Here is a 15,274-nt window from a genome sequence, read left to right as displayed (position 1 = left end):
CCGGGGTTGTTATCGTTCTCATCAGCAGCCCAGCAGTTAGTCAGCACTTAGAGAAAGCCGGTCCTACCTGGCTGCAAGGGGTTTGTGCCCTGCTGGTTCTTTCTTCAGTATGTGAAAGCTGAATCCAGTGCAAACACATGTGCAACCTGCCCTCGCCCTGTCCCAGATAGCTGAGCACTTTGCATACAGGCACACAGCAATTTGAGTCTAACACAAAAAAACCTCCTTTTCACCTTCACCTGAGATGCAGGTAGCAAGGCACAGACAAAAATCCACAACTTAGAATAACAAGCTAATACTCAGCCTTTCAGATATAAGAGTGCATCTGATTTTTTATTTGCACCCAAATAAAAACATGCTACTCAAGCTACAGGCAAAAGATCCACTTCATTCTTTCCTGCTAGCCCAGCTCACAGCCACAGTGAGGGATAAAACAGTCATGTAATAATTCTTCACTTACCGTAAGTGATGTGAAGGTCATGCACATCCCACCAAAGCCATTCAGAGCCAGCGCAATGAATATCAGCACAGACAGAGCTGCAACAATAAAAAAAAGCCCAAGAATGTTTACTGGGGTGGGGAGAAGAGGAGACCACAGAGCTCTCAGGGTTTTGGTCCTGACATGTGAAGCCTCAGTCAATCAACGCCCTCAGAAAGTGGCACACTGCACCTGACCCAGCTCATCCGATCACCCACCGACTGCCCCAGCCACACAGCAAGGAAGGGCACGGGCTCTGCCCGGAGGCAGCAGCCAGGATGGGATCATCTCGCTCCAGGACGGATGGGTTTCTTTTCTCTAAGGAACGGTCTTGCCGAGGCAGCTTGTCTGAATGGATCTTAAAGGCAGATTTACTTTCAAGAACTGTTCTAAAATTGCCACCTCACTATCCGGTCTTGAGGAGCAAGCTCCATCCATCCCTGGACCTGAGAGAGCACACTGCATGCAATTACCTATTTCCTAACTCTGAGGAAGCCATGAACTTGTTTGTAATTGCTCATTTACAGCACCTGGACCTGCCCAAAAGCAAAGCTGAGACCTGGCTATCTCAGGTGCTTGGCCCTTGCTGTGCTCTCCACTTAGAGCTGCCAAAAACAGCCCTCTCCAGAGCCTCTGAGCTAACATCCCTCTTGACTCATGTCCCCAGCAAGACCCTGGTACTGCGTGGGAAAGGTTATGGTCAAAGCCCACAGCTCCATGCACATTTATCCGCATCCCAGAACCGAGCCCCTCAGCAGCACCGCAGTCCCAAAACCTCTCCAATTCAGCACAGAAAGGCCTACTTACAGTCTGGGTTACTGGCACCATATGCAATCAGCACACAGGAGGCAGCAAAGCAGGCACTGAAACAGGATTGAAGCCGTGAGTCTTTTACTGAAAGCCTTATGTGCACGAAATTACATGTCTCTACCTCCTCAGCACTGGGCTAAGCAACCGCTGTACAGTTTGTATAAAAGGTGGGAACACTGGCAATCTGGGAAGAAAAATCTAGGGAAATGCCCAGGTATTACAGACAAACCTTGCACACGGGCTGAAGAGCCAGCCTTTCCTCCCAGCACTGACGTGGCTCTTGCTGGACCCAAATTCCCTGCTGGTTTTGGTGCAGAGCTTCGCCAGCCCTCCCCGGGAGGTGACCAGAGACACAGCAGCCTTCGCCCTGAAGCACAGCTGTGGCCATAGCACTGACAGTCCTTCCCAGTCCTCTTTCAGAAAGGGTCTGAGTCACAGGGACTTGCCCTGTTCTCCCTGCTCTGCCTGCAGGCCAGTTTGGTTTCTGGTACAGTTCAAGGCATTAAAAACTGAGCAGAGCTGGGACCCAGTGTGCCCCCAAAGTCACTAATCCCTGTGTGCTCTGACAGAGGCTGACAACTTTGCTGCTTGGGGCAGAAATCAACACACAGCACGATGTGGCAAAGGAGGAACCTAGAAAAGGCAGGCAGGATGCATTTGTCCCAGGGTTAACTCCCCGGCGCTGGCAAACTGCGATGTAACATCTTGGTTTTACGTCCCTTAGGACACAGTTCCAAGATGAAGGGAAAAAGCTACCCTCTGTGACTCACGACGACACTGCTCTTCCTCCAGGCTCCATCTGGCCAGGGAGCACACAGCAATGCTGGAGAGCTGAAATTTGGACTTCGAGTCCCAGGCCTGTCCCCCAGGGAGTGACTTATTGTGCTGCCTGATGCTGGCTGAAGCCATCTAAGAGCTGCTCGAGGGCCCCACGCGTGGTTGGCGGCTCTCGGCTGATCCCAAGTCCAGCTCTCACCCCCCAAGTCCACCTGCGCGCCCGGGACACCAACCTGCCAAGCAACCGCAGCTTGCGAGGGCCGTATTTGTCCATGACAATCCCCAGGGGCAGGGTGATGGCGCTGAGCAGGAAGGACCCAATGGTGAAGGCCAAGTTCAGCATTTCGTCTTGGGCATTGCAGGAAGGCCATTTGTTCTCCGAAGCCGTGCTGTTTTCTTGCTCGTGGTGGTCGGTGGAGTTTCCTACACGGGGTAACAGAGGATCATCATTGCAGTGTGCAGGATGGAGGCTGTGGCTACATGGTGAGGAGGAAAGGGAAAAGACCTGCTGCCACAACACACCAAGCACACACACATCGCCCCCCCACTTTTGATTACAATCGGTGAAAACTGGAGGAAGCAGAGAACAAGAATAGCAGGAGGACCAGGGAAACACGGTCAGTTCAGCTGGGAACAGGAAAGGGTTCCGGGCACCAAGGAACAAATCTCCCATGAAGCAGCAGCCAGGCAACAATCTCACATGAAGGACAGAGATTCACTAATTTATAAAAGCAGCTACACAATAAGGCTTCTGCAATTACAGGGGACTAAACCCAGTAGGACTGGAAGGGATTAATACAAAAACAAGGTACTCCTAATCCAAGACCAGCGTGTTCTCACAGATCCGTCCCCAAAGTAAACTAGAAGCGTTAACTACAGCCAAAGCATCTGCTTCAGATCCAGACACGAGGCTGATGGGGCCTGATGTAGAGCGACGGCTTTCTCAAATGACAAGCCTCCTGCCCTCGCTCCGGGCACCGCCACGAGGGACAGGTTCACAGCAGCCAGCCCGGCTCCCTGACTCCACCGGCTCAGAAGATCCCTCCTAAATTTAACTACCCTGCTCCCAGGAGGGCAGTTAACTGCCTTCTCAGCTTGTTTATGGATGCATGCCTCTTTTTAACTTCTGCCCCATAATTAACACTTTTTATTCTTTCCAGGTTAGTTTAGGCCATACAGATCAATGATATCTCCAGCTTTCTGTTCTTGCCTTTACACGAGGAACACTGCATGCAAACTCCCACGCAGAACAGAGCTCGGGTTGTGTAACAGGCACAGAAACAGGACAGTTCAGAAAAAAAAAAACAGAAAGAAGTTCCCTTTTCTTTGCAGCAGCAGTTTCACTGCCTGATGTCAACTCTATTACAAACCTATCCCAAGCAGGCTTATAACTCCTGAAGTGTGTGCCATCAGACTTTCATAGACCCAGAGTAGTACCACGCTCCACCCCTCCCTCTCCCAGCGCTTACGTGAGGTTTGAGTAACCTTTGTCGGTATGACAAAGCACTCAGGTTTTTTTACTGCTGCAGCAAGCCAGTGACATAAAGCACTCTCCTCCATATTTAATAACTGATCTGGCAGAGTTCAGCATTAAAGGAAGATTAGAGAGAGAAGTCATCTACATCCATGTTTGCATGAAGCAAGACCAGAGCAGGGCTCCCTCTCAGTGAGACCTAGTTAGCAGGAATCCCTCATGTACTGGTGGCTTGACATTTGCTGTTGGTGCAATTTGTGGACAGGATCCCCTCTCGCCCACCCCATCTCAGTGGAGATCACACTGCCCAGTCTCGCAATTGCTCCCCTTCCAGTCAAGCCTCTGCACTGCTACAGTTATGGTTTCACCCAAGTCTTCCAAGCTGGTGATTTTGCTCCACTTGCCAAAATAACCCTCCCAGCCATGCATCAATCGCAAACAAGCCACGCTCCACCATCCAGACACGGGCTATCAGCAGAAATTCAGACGCCGATATCGGAGGCTTAAAAGCTGCCGGCAAAGCATCCCTCTTCTCCCCTCCCAATATCCTGGGGAGGCCGTAAGGCGTTTCTCTGCTTCCCTTTGCCTTGCTCTCACCAACACCTTGACCAACAGGGTCACAAGCTTTCTGCGGTCAGCGATGACTATTTGTTCCTTCCCTTTGCTGTTCATACCCGATTGACAACTTCATTTTGTCCCCTCAGCCTTCTCTTCTCTGCTAGTCCTAGGTAGCCATAGTAAATGGCAGAATTATCCCCCCAAAGGCCAGGTCCCACCAGCAGCCGTTCTGCAGAGGGGAGCGCGCCAGCCCGAGCTCCAAGCCAGAAAGCCGTCCTGGCTGGACGTGGGACTCTCCCTGCAGCTTTCACATTAGATTTGACTGCTTTTATCAATCTTCACATCGCCATCTCCTCCTGCCTTGGCCCAGGGTCTCACATGCCGAGTTTGCTCAGCATCTCCGTGGGGCAGGCAGGGGCCACGGCCACGTGGCTTTCCCCACAGCACCGTGGCTTTCTGGGCTCTCCACACAGATAAGTTCATAGGAAACAGATGTGGGTGAGAGGTTAAACTCAGAAAAACAAGGGGAAAAAAAGTGACAAAACAGTAGTGAATTCCCTGTGTCAGCACTCTGCGGAGACAGCTCGGCCACGGCAGAGGGGTGGAGGGACACGGACAGGGCAACGACCTTACAACTCCTGCCCGCGCGTGTTGAACAGCCTGTCAGCCCTCCTAAAGGGGAGATCAAGACAGAGCCGTTCAGCACTGAAAACCAGAGCAGATGAATTATTTTTAATGTATGGGGCACGTACAGTTGCACCAGGGCCCCGAGGAGCTCGGTGAGCAGATGCCTGCTCAGCGCAGAGCCTCCGGCAGCCAACGCTTAGGGCAGGAGCACGGCCAGGCCAAGGGACCGGCCTTGGGACCGTGCGGAAGCTCAGCCCCCTCCCAAGATTGCACCCGGCAGCCAGGAAAGCTGGGGACGAGGTGCCAAACTCCAGTCCCTGCCTCTACCAGCCACCTTGTTTATGTCTGCTCATCGCCAGCCCCGAGCGGGGGCCGGGCGACGGCGCGACATGGAAATAAAAATAGTTTGTGAAAATAGCAGCAGCCCCTGAGCAACAAGAGGAGATTTGCTGAGGCGTGATGGAAGTGATTCAAGCAGGCCTTGGCACCGCGTCGCCCTCCGATCCTTGCGGCGTGAGGTCTCCTACGCCCCCGGCTCCACCAGCAACAGCGACTGGGGAAGGGCCGGCTCCGTGCCCACGCCGGTGCCCTCCCCAAATCCTCCTGCCAAGTCCACCCGCGTGCCAGCCTGCCCCATCTGACACAAGAGACTGCCGCCCGAACAGGCGAGCGGCTCGGTCGCTGCCATCTCGCCCTCAAGCCAGAAGCAGCCGCGAGCCTTCTTCGGCGATTACAAGAACATCCTGCTTATTTTCCCCGTGCTCCCACCACAGGCAGCAGGATTTCTGCTGCCCAATTAGTAGTTCAAGTTACTATTTAAAGAATGACAGAGCCTAGGTGAGAGGCAGGCTGCCTCGCTAATCATTTGTGTCACGCTCATCACTGGGATTTGTTCCGGCTGTTACTGGAGCATTTAAAGCCATTCTTTCTCCCAAATTAGGTGCTGCAGGTTTCATAAGAGGGTCAATCATTAACTACTCTTTGCTGACCTCCTGGCAGTCCCAGGCACACACCATGGTACTACAGGAATGAGTCTGGCTTTTTACAGCAGTGACCGCCATCTCAGACAGCAGAGAGATTTCTCTTTCATCTTGTTTCTTAGATAAGACTAAGCAAGGTGCCCCCAGCCACCCTGGCAATAGCTCTCTGGGGGAGGACAGTCTGTGTGGCCTCACCTTCCTCTCCTAAAAAAGCCTGGAAGGGTTGGTGAAAATCAAAGTGAAGGGGACATGGAAATAACTGGCCGCACAAGAATGTGATTTCTCTTTTCAGGATGGTGTCATATTTTTGGGAACCGGTAGGAGATGTGCAGGCCTTCTTGCTCTATGCCATTGCAAGTGCAATTAATTCAGGTTTCTGTCTGCCTGTCCCTCCACCTGCACCTCTAGGACAACCTCACTGAACGGCCCCCAGAAAGGCAGCCCCAGCCACAAGCCTCCTGAGTGAGGTGCAATCTCACATAGGTTTAAATCCCCCTTCGCTCCCCCAGCAAAGGTTTATTCTGCAGCAGCTCTCACGCCGCAGTGCTCCGACACCGGTGACAGCTGCAAGGCAGCGCAGCGCATTTCCTGTAGACATTGAACATTTACCAGGTTCACACTTTTCCTGTTTACAGGGTCACACGTGCAGCCTTCCCACAAGCTGTCATCGCATCTCACCAGCTCAGAAGGGACCTTCAGGCTGCAAGGTCCCCACCACAGACCCCAGGGTCCCCACGGGAGAAGGGCCGTGAGGCAGCACCTTCCTCCTTTGCCTGTCACTAAGGCACATTAGCCCGTGGTAACCAAGTTAACTTATCTTTTGGGGTTTTTTGCAGCTCTGTCTTAGAGGAAGGCCCTCTCACTGGGTCCTTATCTCTGCTCTTTGTGAACATATTATCAAGCTCAAGAACTTTTTAACCTATCTCGGGAAGCTCAAGGCTTAGGCCTTTCCAACACATGCAACATGGCAGCAGCGCAAGGCCCTGAGCAGACTGAGCTCCCCAGGAGCCGATAAGGCCGCGATCCTGATAAAGACTGTGGAATCAGCAGTTGCACCAAGCAGAAGATGCTGCTTCAAATTGGTTAAAGGGCAACGTGCAGTAGAATTAAAACAGGAACAAAGTGCCACTACTAGACTCCTTGTCAGCAAATTGCTAACGTACCTCCCAGAGTGTGGCCAAATGTGCCGTCCAGCCTGGCACAAGTGTAGCCCTCCCTTCAAACCCTGGGCACAATTGCTTCAAAAAAATTGTAACTTTGATGTGGATTTTTTTAGGTGCTCTTATGTAACCGAGTTAGAGTCAAGCAAATCCCACATGTCTGCAGGGTGGCTGAGTAAAATGCAACATCGCAGCTGAGGGCAGGCAAGAAAAAGGGGGGGTTCAATAGGAAGATGAGCCCTCCATGAACTGCAGCCACTTTTGGGACAGCTACTGATGCCTTCAGAGAAGAGCCCGCAGAAGGGACAAGGTCTAGTTCTCTCTTTTGTCAGAGGGCATCACAAAGTGCAGAGCTTTTGCTGACAAAGGGAAAGTCCTGCCAAGAACCTTTGGCTCATTAGGAAGAGTCTTTTTTGCAATACTTGCAGGCAAACAGCAGCATCAGGAACAACAAGTGCCCAAAGGCGACTGGTTACAATTTCTTTGTTACCAACTTCACCTCAGCCAAGCACCCACTCACAGTTATAAGACTCAACAGGTTACATTGGGAAGGACAGTCCCAGGCCATCCTAATCCCAGGGAAAGGCTAAACTCAGCTCTGCACCAAGAGCCACCCAAGCCATTCGCGGTTTCTGCCACCACAGCATGGCAGTTGCAAGAGAGCTGGCTGTCCTCGCACTGAGCCATGGTTCTTCCCTACCAAGTCACTGGGATTGCTACTGTGAGGACAACAACAGAAAGAGTGAGCAAGCACAGGTGAACAAGGGAACCAGCATAACTGGTCCCTGCTGCTCATCGCAAGCCATCACTAAAATCAACACTGATGGCCAGATACTTGAGGGCAATAAGAACATTTAACAAGACAAATTTCTTTTCTGTGCTTAAGGTCTTCTGCCTCAGCATGCAGGTTGGTCACTGCAAGAAGAAACCACCCTCAGGGCAGTAATTCCATCCCAATCCAAACATTTACATCTTCCCCTGCGGTATGTGGCACTCCCGTAGGGAGATCCAGACAGACCACAGATTGGCAAACATGAGCAGGAAGCTGAGACAAATCGCACTGGTTTTTGGGTAAAGGCTTCCTGGACTGAAAGGAATCGGAGCAAGCAGTACGGGGTGGGCCAAAGTGCAGCAGGGCTCTCAGCCACAGGGTTCAGCTCAGGAAGCAGGTAAGAAAGCATCCACTTTCCAGAGACAGTCAGCATTTGCTTATCAACTCTCACATGTTTTATCTTGGGGCAGAAAGCCTCCACCTTGACAAAGTTGCTGTGGCTTGACAAGAGCAGAGCAGCCTTGACCAGAAGTCCTAAATGGTCTCCAGCTGAAGACAGCTCTCAGTCTGGAGCCCCATTGGAGACATACATGATATGGACAATTGGAAGAATCACACTATAAGCAGAGATAGGAGGGTGATTAAGCAGCCAGGCTATAGCTGATAGAAAAAGCAAAAAGAAAAGGCATGTTTGCTGGGTGCAGCAGCCCTGGGTGTACAAGACTGAGGCAGCCACCCACAGGCATACAGAGAAGAAAGGACTGTAGATAAATGAGAAACTGCTGCTGGCTTAGCAGAAAAAGCAGAGTAAAGTATCATCACAACTATTCAGAGTCAGCTATTGACTGGACTTTGTCTCCCCACATCTCAGACTTCCCAGCCATTCTTGGCCATGACCCGCTGACTGCTCTGGGGTCCATGTACTCACTTCAGCCTCCTTTTTTGTCCTTCGCTGCTTCCTCTACCCTCCATACCAACACTCGCCAGCCCCAGCTGGGCTGATCCACCTTCCCATCTCAAATCTCTGGACAGAGCCCAAACACCCAGCTCTTGCCTGCCTTTGCTCAGTTCTTTATCAGGCAGCACACACAAACCTTCCCATCACTAAAGCAGCTTTCCGAGTCCATGCTTTACTCCACCTTTACTCCAAGTTCCCTTTTAACCTTGCTGCCCATCATATTGCACCGGGGCATCCCTAGCCCACATTTCTCCCCATGCCCAGGCTGGGGAATCTACATCCACCTACACAGCATTATTCCCAGCGTTATCCTCCCCACATTACAGACACAGCATTTCAGGGAAGGAGACAGTATAGATGACCATTTCCTCTTGCTGGGAAAGAAGACAGATTTCAGAGAGCCTGATGGAGAAGCAGCCTGGTTTGTGCACATCCTGGATGTTTGAAGAGGGAGAGGAACAAAACTGCAGTAGTTTTTTCACTTCTCCAGCCTCTCCCAAACAGCAACAGTAGACTCCACCAATCCTGTTTTCATCCATGCTCTTTTTCTTTCCTGCTACAGAAAGGGTGCCCATAGTTTCTTCCACATGCTTAGGACACCCTCCCTGCTACATCACCCTTCCCCCAACTCACCATCTTCCAAGCACATCAGGCTGCATCTGCCTTCCCTTGCAGAGACCAGCCAGGCCTCCACACAGAGGAAGAACCCACTGCCAAGCAGAAAAGGCTGTCCAGGAAGGCTTAGCCCAACTTTAAGGCCTCTTTCCCATTCACTCTGCCAAGCAGCAGCAACCACAGGTGTTACTTATCTCAAGGATGCCATCGGTTTTGGCAAGGAGCACATATCCCTTCCCTCCACCCCGGGAGTGACCAGGGGCTCAGCCCTGCTCTAGCCCCCTTCAAACCCCCCCAAGGCAGGGAACCACCCAGGCAAGCCTCAGCAGCAGCCTATTCACACGCGCCTCCAGCCAGCCAGCCCCTCCGAGCATCCTCACCCGACACGTAGCACAGGTAGGAGTAAAACCCTTCTGCTTTCAGCATGATGAGCAGCGACCCCCAGCCCAGCAGGACAGCGGAGAAGAGCAGGTTCTCGATGATGGCCGTGAAGGCCATCCACCAGCGCCGGCGGTGAGCGGTGGCAAGCGTCGGCGCCATGGCTGCGGGGGAAGACTGCCTCGTCGAGAGCCTCGACCTGCAGGGACGGCAGTAACACCCAGTAAGGTCTCGGATAGAGCACGTGCTGCTCAGAGAGCCCAAAAGCCATGGTTTGAAAAGGTCTCCCCACCAGAAAGCAAGCAGGGCTGCCTGCTGAATGACACACACTCGGGTGTAAAACTTATTTTTGCAGTTAACGCAGGGTGTGAAGTTACCAGGCAGGACAGGGAGCCCAGTGCCCTTGTCCCGGCTCCCCTGGGGCTCCCTCCCGCACGCTGGGCAGCAGAGGAGCCTTCAAGGACTCCGTTCCACCTCCTGAGCAACAGGTATGAGAACGCAGCAAATCGCAGCTGCCTGCAGCCCGCTCCCCACCACCGGCCCGAGGCAGGGGGGTTTGTTTGCAAGGCAGCCAGGCAACACGCGGCAGAGCCGGCAGCTCCAGCCAGCGAGCCGACCTGCCAGCTCCGCGAGGGGCAGGAGAGGCCGGGACGAGAGGGGCAGCCCTGGGGTCTGCCTGCACGGAGACATCCCCCCACCCAATATTTCGGTGACCCACTGCATCGAGCCACCCCGCGAGGCTCACGGACCCGCTCTGGAAAGCGGCCTGGCCCTATGCACATCATTTATTCCACAAACTGTCCAGAAAGGAGCCCTTTCGCTAACCACAGGGTCACCAGGCCGGGGGACCAGGCGGACACCCTCCCCTCCCATGCGATGGCTGCCTGCACAAGCCAGGGACAGCCCATGCGGTGACACATGCTGCTCCATCCCCTCAGCGCGCTGGCATCCCCGGGCCCCGCGGACGCTGCAGCTGGATTAACTGTCTCCAGCTCCACCTGTCCCCGGGGCCGGCAGCCGAGAGCAGCCGGGCAGCCGCAGGCCTGGCTTGCCAAGGGGCTGCTCCAGGGAGCTCCGCGATGCGCAGAAGGGTCGGGGGCAGGTAGCCATTTCGGACAAGCTGGGATTTTTCTTTCCCCCTGGTGCAGAGCATGCCCGGCTCTATGGGGAAATCGGCTGGCTGGATGCCAGGGCCCCCGGGGGGGCTCCCTGCAGGGCGCTGGGCTGCTCTGGGGGTGGCCTGGTCCAGCCCCTGGAAGGGGGCCAGGCACAGTGACAGCAGCCGGCACAGGGATGCTGGCACGGGGACACCAGCCCCAGGAAGCGAGTCGTCAGCCCCCCCCGCCCCGGCAGTGCCCACCCACCGCGCAGGCCCGCTGCCCCCAGCGCAGCCCGCGACGCATTTCCTCCGCCGCCTCCTCTTCCCCATCCTGTGCACCCGCACCCGCACCCTCCCGGCCCCCTCCCCAGGCCCACGTGCCCTTCCTCAGCACGGCTCCTCCGTGCTGTGCAGCCTGCTCTCTGCCCCCCCCGCCCCCCAAGCACACCGCTCTTCTCCAGTGCACCCTACTCCCCATCCACGAATCCCCCCACGCAGGCTGCTCTTCCCCCATCAATCCCTCGACGCACCCTGCTCTCCCTAAATAGCCAAATAACCCCCCATGCACCCTGCTACCTCTCCCCAACCAATCTCCCAAGTCATCCTGCTCCCTATCCATAAATCCTCCCCATGCACCCCGCTGTCCCCATCAATCCCCCAGTGCACCCCACTTTCCCTCAAGCAATGCCCCGATGCACCCTGCTCTCCATCATACGCCCTGCTCTTCCCCCAATCAACCCCCAATGCACCCTGCTCCCTCTGCAAACCCCCAGGGCACCCCACTCTCCCTTAAATGCAGCCCACTCCCTCTCCACAGAGCCCCCCACACCCCGCTCTTCCCCCAGGAAGGCCCCCACAGCACTCCCTGCTCTCCCCACAACCAATCCCTCAACGCACCCTGCTCTTCCCAGCTACAACCCCCCAGGCACCCTGCTCCTCACAAACCCCAGCACGTCCTGCTCTCCCACACACACCCCACTCTCCTCCAGCCAATCCCCCCTGCACCCTACTTGGTCCCCTACAAAAAAGCCCAGTGCACCCTGCTCTCCCCCAACCAGCCCCCCAGAGCACCCTGCTCTCTCCCCTAGAGACCCCACCAATGCACCCTGCTCCCCCTATGCACCCAGCTCTCCCCCAATCACCCCCCATGCACCCTGCTCCCCCCAATGCACCCTGCTCTCTCCCCTATAGACCCCACCAATGCACCCTGCTCCCACTATGCACCCAGCTCTCCCCCAATCACCCCCCATGCACCCTGCTCCCCCCGATGCACCCTGCTCTCTCCCCTAGAGACCCCACCAATGCACCCAGCTCTCCCTCAATGCACCCAACTCTTCCCCTTACAGACCCCCCCCAAAGCACCCTGCAATCCCCACTATCAATCCCCCGATGCACCCGGCTCTCCCCCTTACAGACCCCCAAAGCTCCCAGCTCTCCCCACAACCACTCCCCCCAAGCACCCGGCTCTCCCCCCGCTCCGCGTCCTGCCGACTCACCCCGCCCGGCCCGCGCTCGCCGCCGCCGCTCCGCGCCGCGGTCCCACCCGGTGTTTTTATCCGCCCCTCCGGAGAAAACAGGAGCCGCCGCTCATTGGCCGCCGCGCCGGCCAATGGGCGCGCCCGGCCGCCGCGCGGGGCGCCAGGCGACGCGCGCCGCCGGCGGGGGGCACGTGCCGGGCCTCGCGCCCCCGGCCCCGCCCCTCGCGCCCCGGCCCCGCCCCCCAGAAGCGCCCCCCCACTCCCCCTTTTTTACCCTTAACTGAAACTCGCGTTTTTGCAACGGCCCCTGGGCAGCGCCGGGCGGGGGGGTGTCGAGCAGCGGCCCCCAAAGTGCCTCCGTACCCATTAGCCTCCCTGCTGTGCTCCTCATGCCCCCTTCTGCTCTTAAGCGCCCGATTTTAACTGCAGGATTCCCGGGCAGAGCGGTGCCGGCGGGACGGCGCACAAAATGTCCGCCGCGGAGCGAGCCGCCTGGCGCGTCCCTGGCGGGAAGGACAAACCCGTCCGCCGAGGCGTTCCGATCGCGGAAACAAGGCCGCGGCGGGGGGTGCGCGTCCCGCCCCGACACCGCTCCTGGCCCACGCAGGCCCAAAACGGGGCCTCCCGCGGGAGGCGAGCGGAGGCCCCGAGCGTCCCAGTGCCTCCAGGCCAGGGCCGGGCCAGCACGGTGCCGCCGAGGCCTCGCTGACGCCTCCTCTGCGGCCCAGCGCCGCCGCGGCAGGCTGGGGCCCTGTGGGAGCGGGGGCCGGGCCCACCGCTGCAGCAGAGCTGCGTTGCAAGCGTTAAACATGTAGGAGCCGTGTCTTAATTATAGCTTCCGTTCTTGCCGCGATGAGGGGAGCCGTGCCTTGTTCACAGCGATTTAAGGACTGGTTTTTTGCTCGTATATATATGGCCAGGAGCGCAGAGTAATTTCAGTTAACAGGCACCAAACCTGTTCCCTAAATCCCCACGGAAGACTGCTCCCCCGCCACAGGGGGGATGGAGAGCAGCCCCCGGTAACAGGCTGCTTTGGCAGCTGGCACCCACAGGCGAGTGCCCGGCCCCACTGCGCCGTCGCCCTGGCAGGGCCGGGCTGCTGCGCGCCCAGGGCTGACTGCAGTCGCTCCAAGGCTGGACAAAAAATCACCATCCCTAGAGACCCCCGAGAGCAGTAATACAGTCAGACTGTTTCATAAAATAAAACCATTAAGCCAGGAGGGCGGCATTGGATCTGAGCTCACCAGAGCCCTGCGCTCTTTTTACGTTAAATATCTTGAAGCGTTTCTTTGCAGGATTTCTAGCCAGGTCCTGGTTCGGAGAAGGCCTTGGGGAGGGGAAGGAATTGTGCTGGTAGAAATTTGCACGTGATTTCATTATAAACCAGGCTCTTCCCCGCTGGTGCCTGGACCTGCTGCGCTGCAAGCTGAACATTGCCCACTGCCGCACGAGGTGGCATGTGCTGATGTTGGGGTCGATATTGCTCCTGGGCCCTCACGCGTGGTAGAAGGAAGGTGGCCACGTAAAATCGTTACGGCTGATTTTTCACTAGCCAAAAGAGGTCAGGAGGATCATTGCGACAGGCCGGCGTTGCTGACTCACTCAGGGAAAGCTGATGGCACGGGTGCACGTCTGCCCTTGCATCACCGGGAAAGGGGCAGGCTCAGACGGGTGGGAAAAAGGAAACCCTTCGGCCTCTGATGTGGGAGAAGGGTCAAACATTGCAACAGCAGTAACATGGATTTAAGCCAAAACAAACAAAAAAGCATCCCAAGGAAAGTGCCCCCCAGCCTGTATTGGTGCGGGGTGGTTAGCAGAGGCGAGAGAGCCTTGCAGTGCCCGGGACCCCAGGAGACCTCGGCTGGAGCTGTGCCCGCAGGGATCCTGATGGCTGAACTGGAGAAACACGACCTCGGCCTGGCATGGGCACGAGGCGGCCGCTGAGGTTACCTGAGGAAACGCAAAGCCCGTGGCATAGGGAGAGCACGGGAGGGACTTGGTTTTCCTATCCTAGAAGGAAAAAAAAAGGAAGCTATCAGGTGATCTACTGCCGTCTATAAATACACCCAGGGAATGAGTAAACATCATGGAGAGAAAAAAACAGAAGCCAAAGAACAGCACTGGCACAAAACCACATTTATATAAACGGGCCAGGAAGGAGCGGAGGTGGGAGGTTAAAGCTCCCGGCTGGCCGGCAGGGAGGGCCGCAGAGGACTCCCGTGGGAGCTGCTGGGCCCTTGCCCCAAGCAGGGCTTGCGCGGGGTCGCGAAAGGGGGAGGACGATACGGCTGTGATGATGGGGACTGCCCCGGCCCCCATTCCCGCGGCCAGGAATTTCCTCGGAGGCTCCTGCTGCCCCAGTAGACGGTGGCACAGACACCTGGTGCAGGACCTGCCTGCGGGAACCGCTTGCTTCAAACCGCCGGAGGACTTTGGAAAGCCGGAGATGCGGCACCGAAGTGCACGCGCCACCCCGACCTATCGACTCCGACTCACGGACCTCCCGCATCCGGGATTAAAACCAAGCAAAGCATTAATGGAGCATCCCCTGCCAGGAGCTGCCAGCATGACTGCACTACGGGGAGGCATCCGGGAAGACACTGCTTGTTTTCCCTGCCCCGAGGCCGGACGAAGCCACTGCCCCAGGCTGGGGACATGTCTTAGCCTGCGAGCACCGAGGGCTCGTGTAAGAGCCACGGCCTCAAAGCAGGATGTGTGTTTTGGTGTCAGGGAAGGCAGGCTGAGTGTTGTCAGTGCTTTGCACGCTGTACCGGGGTGAACCAGCTCACATGACAGCCCTCTGGCAAAACGCAGCTCTGCTCGCAGGCTGAAAATATCTGGCTGGTTAGGAAAAAGAAAGGAAACATGGCTGCTTACAAGTAACACGTGGTTACGTTCCTGCCACTGCAGTAAAATAGCTTCAAAGCAAAAACTAGCCTGTGCAGAAAAGAGGTCTGTCCAGGCCACTGCGCAAGTCCTGCCAGAATTAGCGTTTTATTTGTGTAACAGAATATTTGGCGTTATAATCACAACAGCCAGCGATCCCTCCGAAAGCCGGAGTGCTGCACGGGCAGCTGCGAAGCCGGCGGCCTCGCTCCCGGGGGAGTGCG

At 56.2% G+C, this 15,274-nt stretch overlaps 1 protein-coding gene across 3 annotated transcripts in view; it reads right to left on the bottom strand.

The window, feature by feature from the left end:
- Positions 1 to 12,268, bottom strand: part of SLC43A2 (solute carrier family 43 member 2) — a 33,419-nt gene extending 21,151 nt beyond the window's left edge. The window contains exons 1-5 of one of the 3 annotated variants that reach the window (XM_026105574.2): positions 12,183 to 12,268; positions 9,590 to 9,786; positions 2,299 to 2,488; positions 1,286 to 1,341; positions 461 to 537 (exon numbers count right to left, since the gene is read on the bottom strand). In XM_026105574.2, coding sequence (XP_025961359.1) covers positions 461 to 537; positions 1,286 to 1,341; positions 2,299 to 2,488; positions 9,590 to 9,749 — 483 coding nt within the window. In that variant the 5' untranslated portion in view covers positions 9,750 to 9,786; positions 12,183 to 12,268. Of the gene's footprint in view, positions 1 to 460; positions 538 to 1,285; positions 1,342 to 2,298; positions 2,489 to 9,589; positions 9,787 to 10,951; positions 11,026 to 12,182 lie in introns of those variants that run through there. The other 2 variants (XM_064523315.1, XM_064523317.1) reach the window with 2 other exon arrangements.
- Between the last annotated feature and the right edge of the window lie 3,006 nt (positions 12,269 to 15,274).

The sequence above is a fragment of the Dromaius novaehollandiae genome, chromosome 19 (genome assembly GCF_036370855.1).
Source record: "Dromaius novaehollandiae isolate bDroNov1 chromosome 19, bDroNov1.hap1, whole genome shotgun sequence".
In the NCBI taxonomy this organism is placed as follows: Eukaryota; Metazoa; Chordata; class Aves; order Casuariiformes; family Dromaiidae; genus Dromaius; species Dromaius novaehollandiae.
Note: the sequence above shows the minus strand (reverse complement) of the source record. Positions and strands in the feature narration are given on the sequence as shown.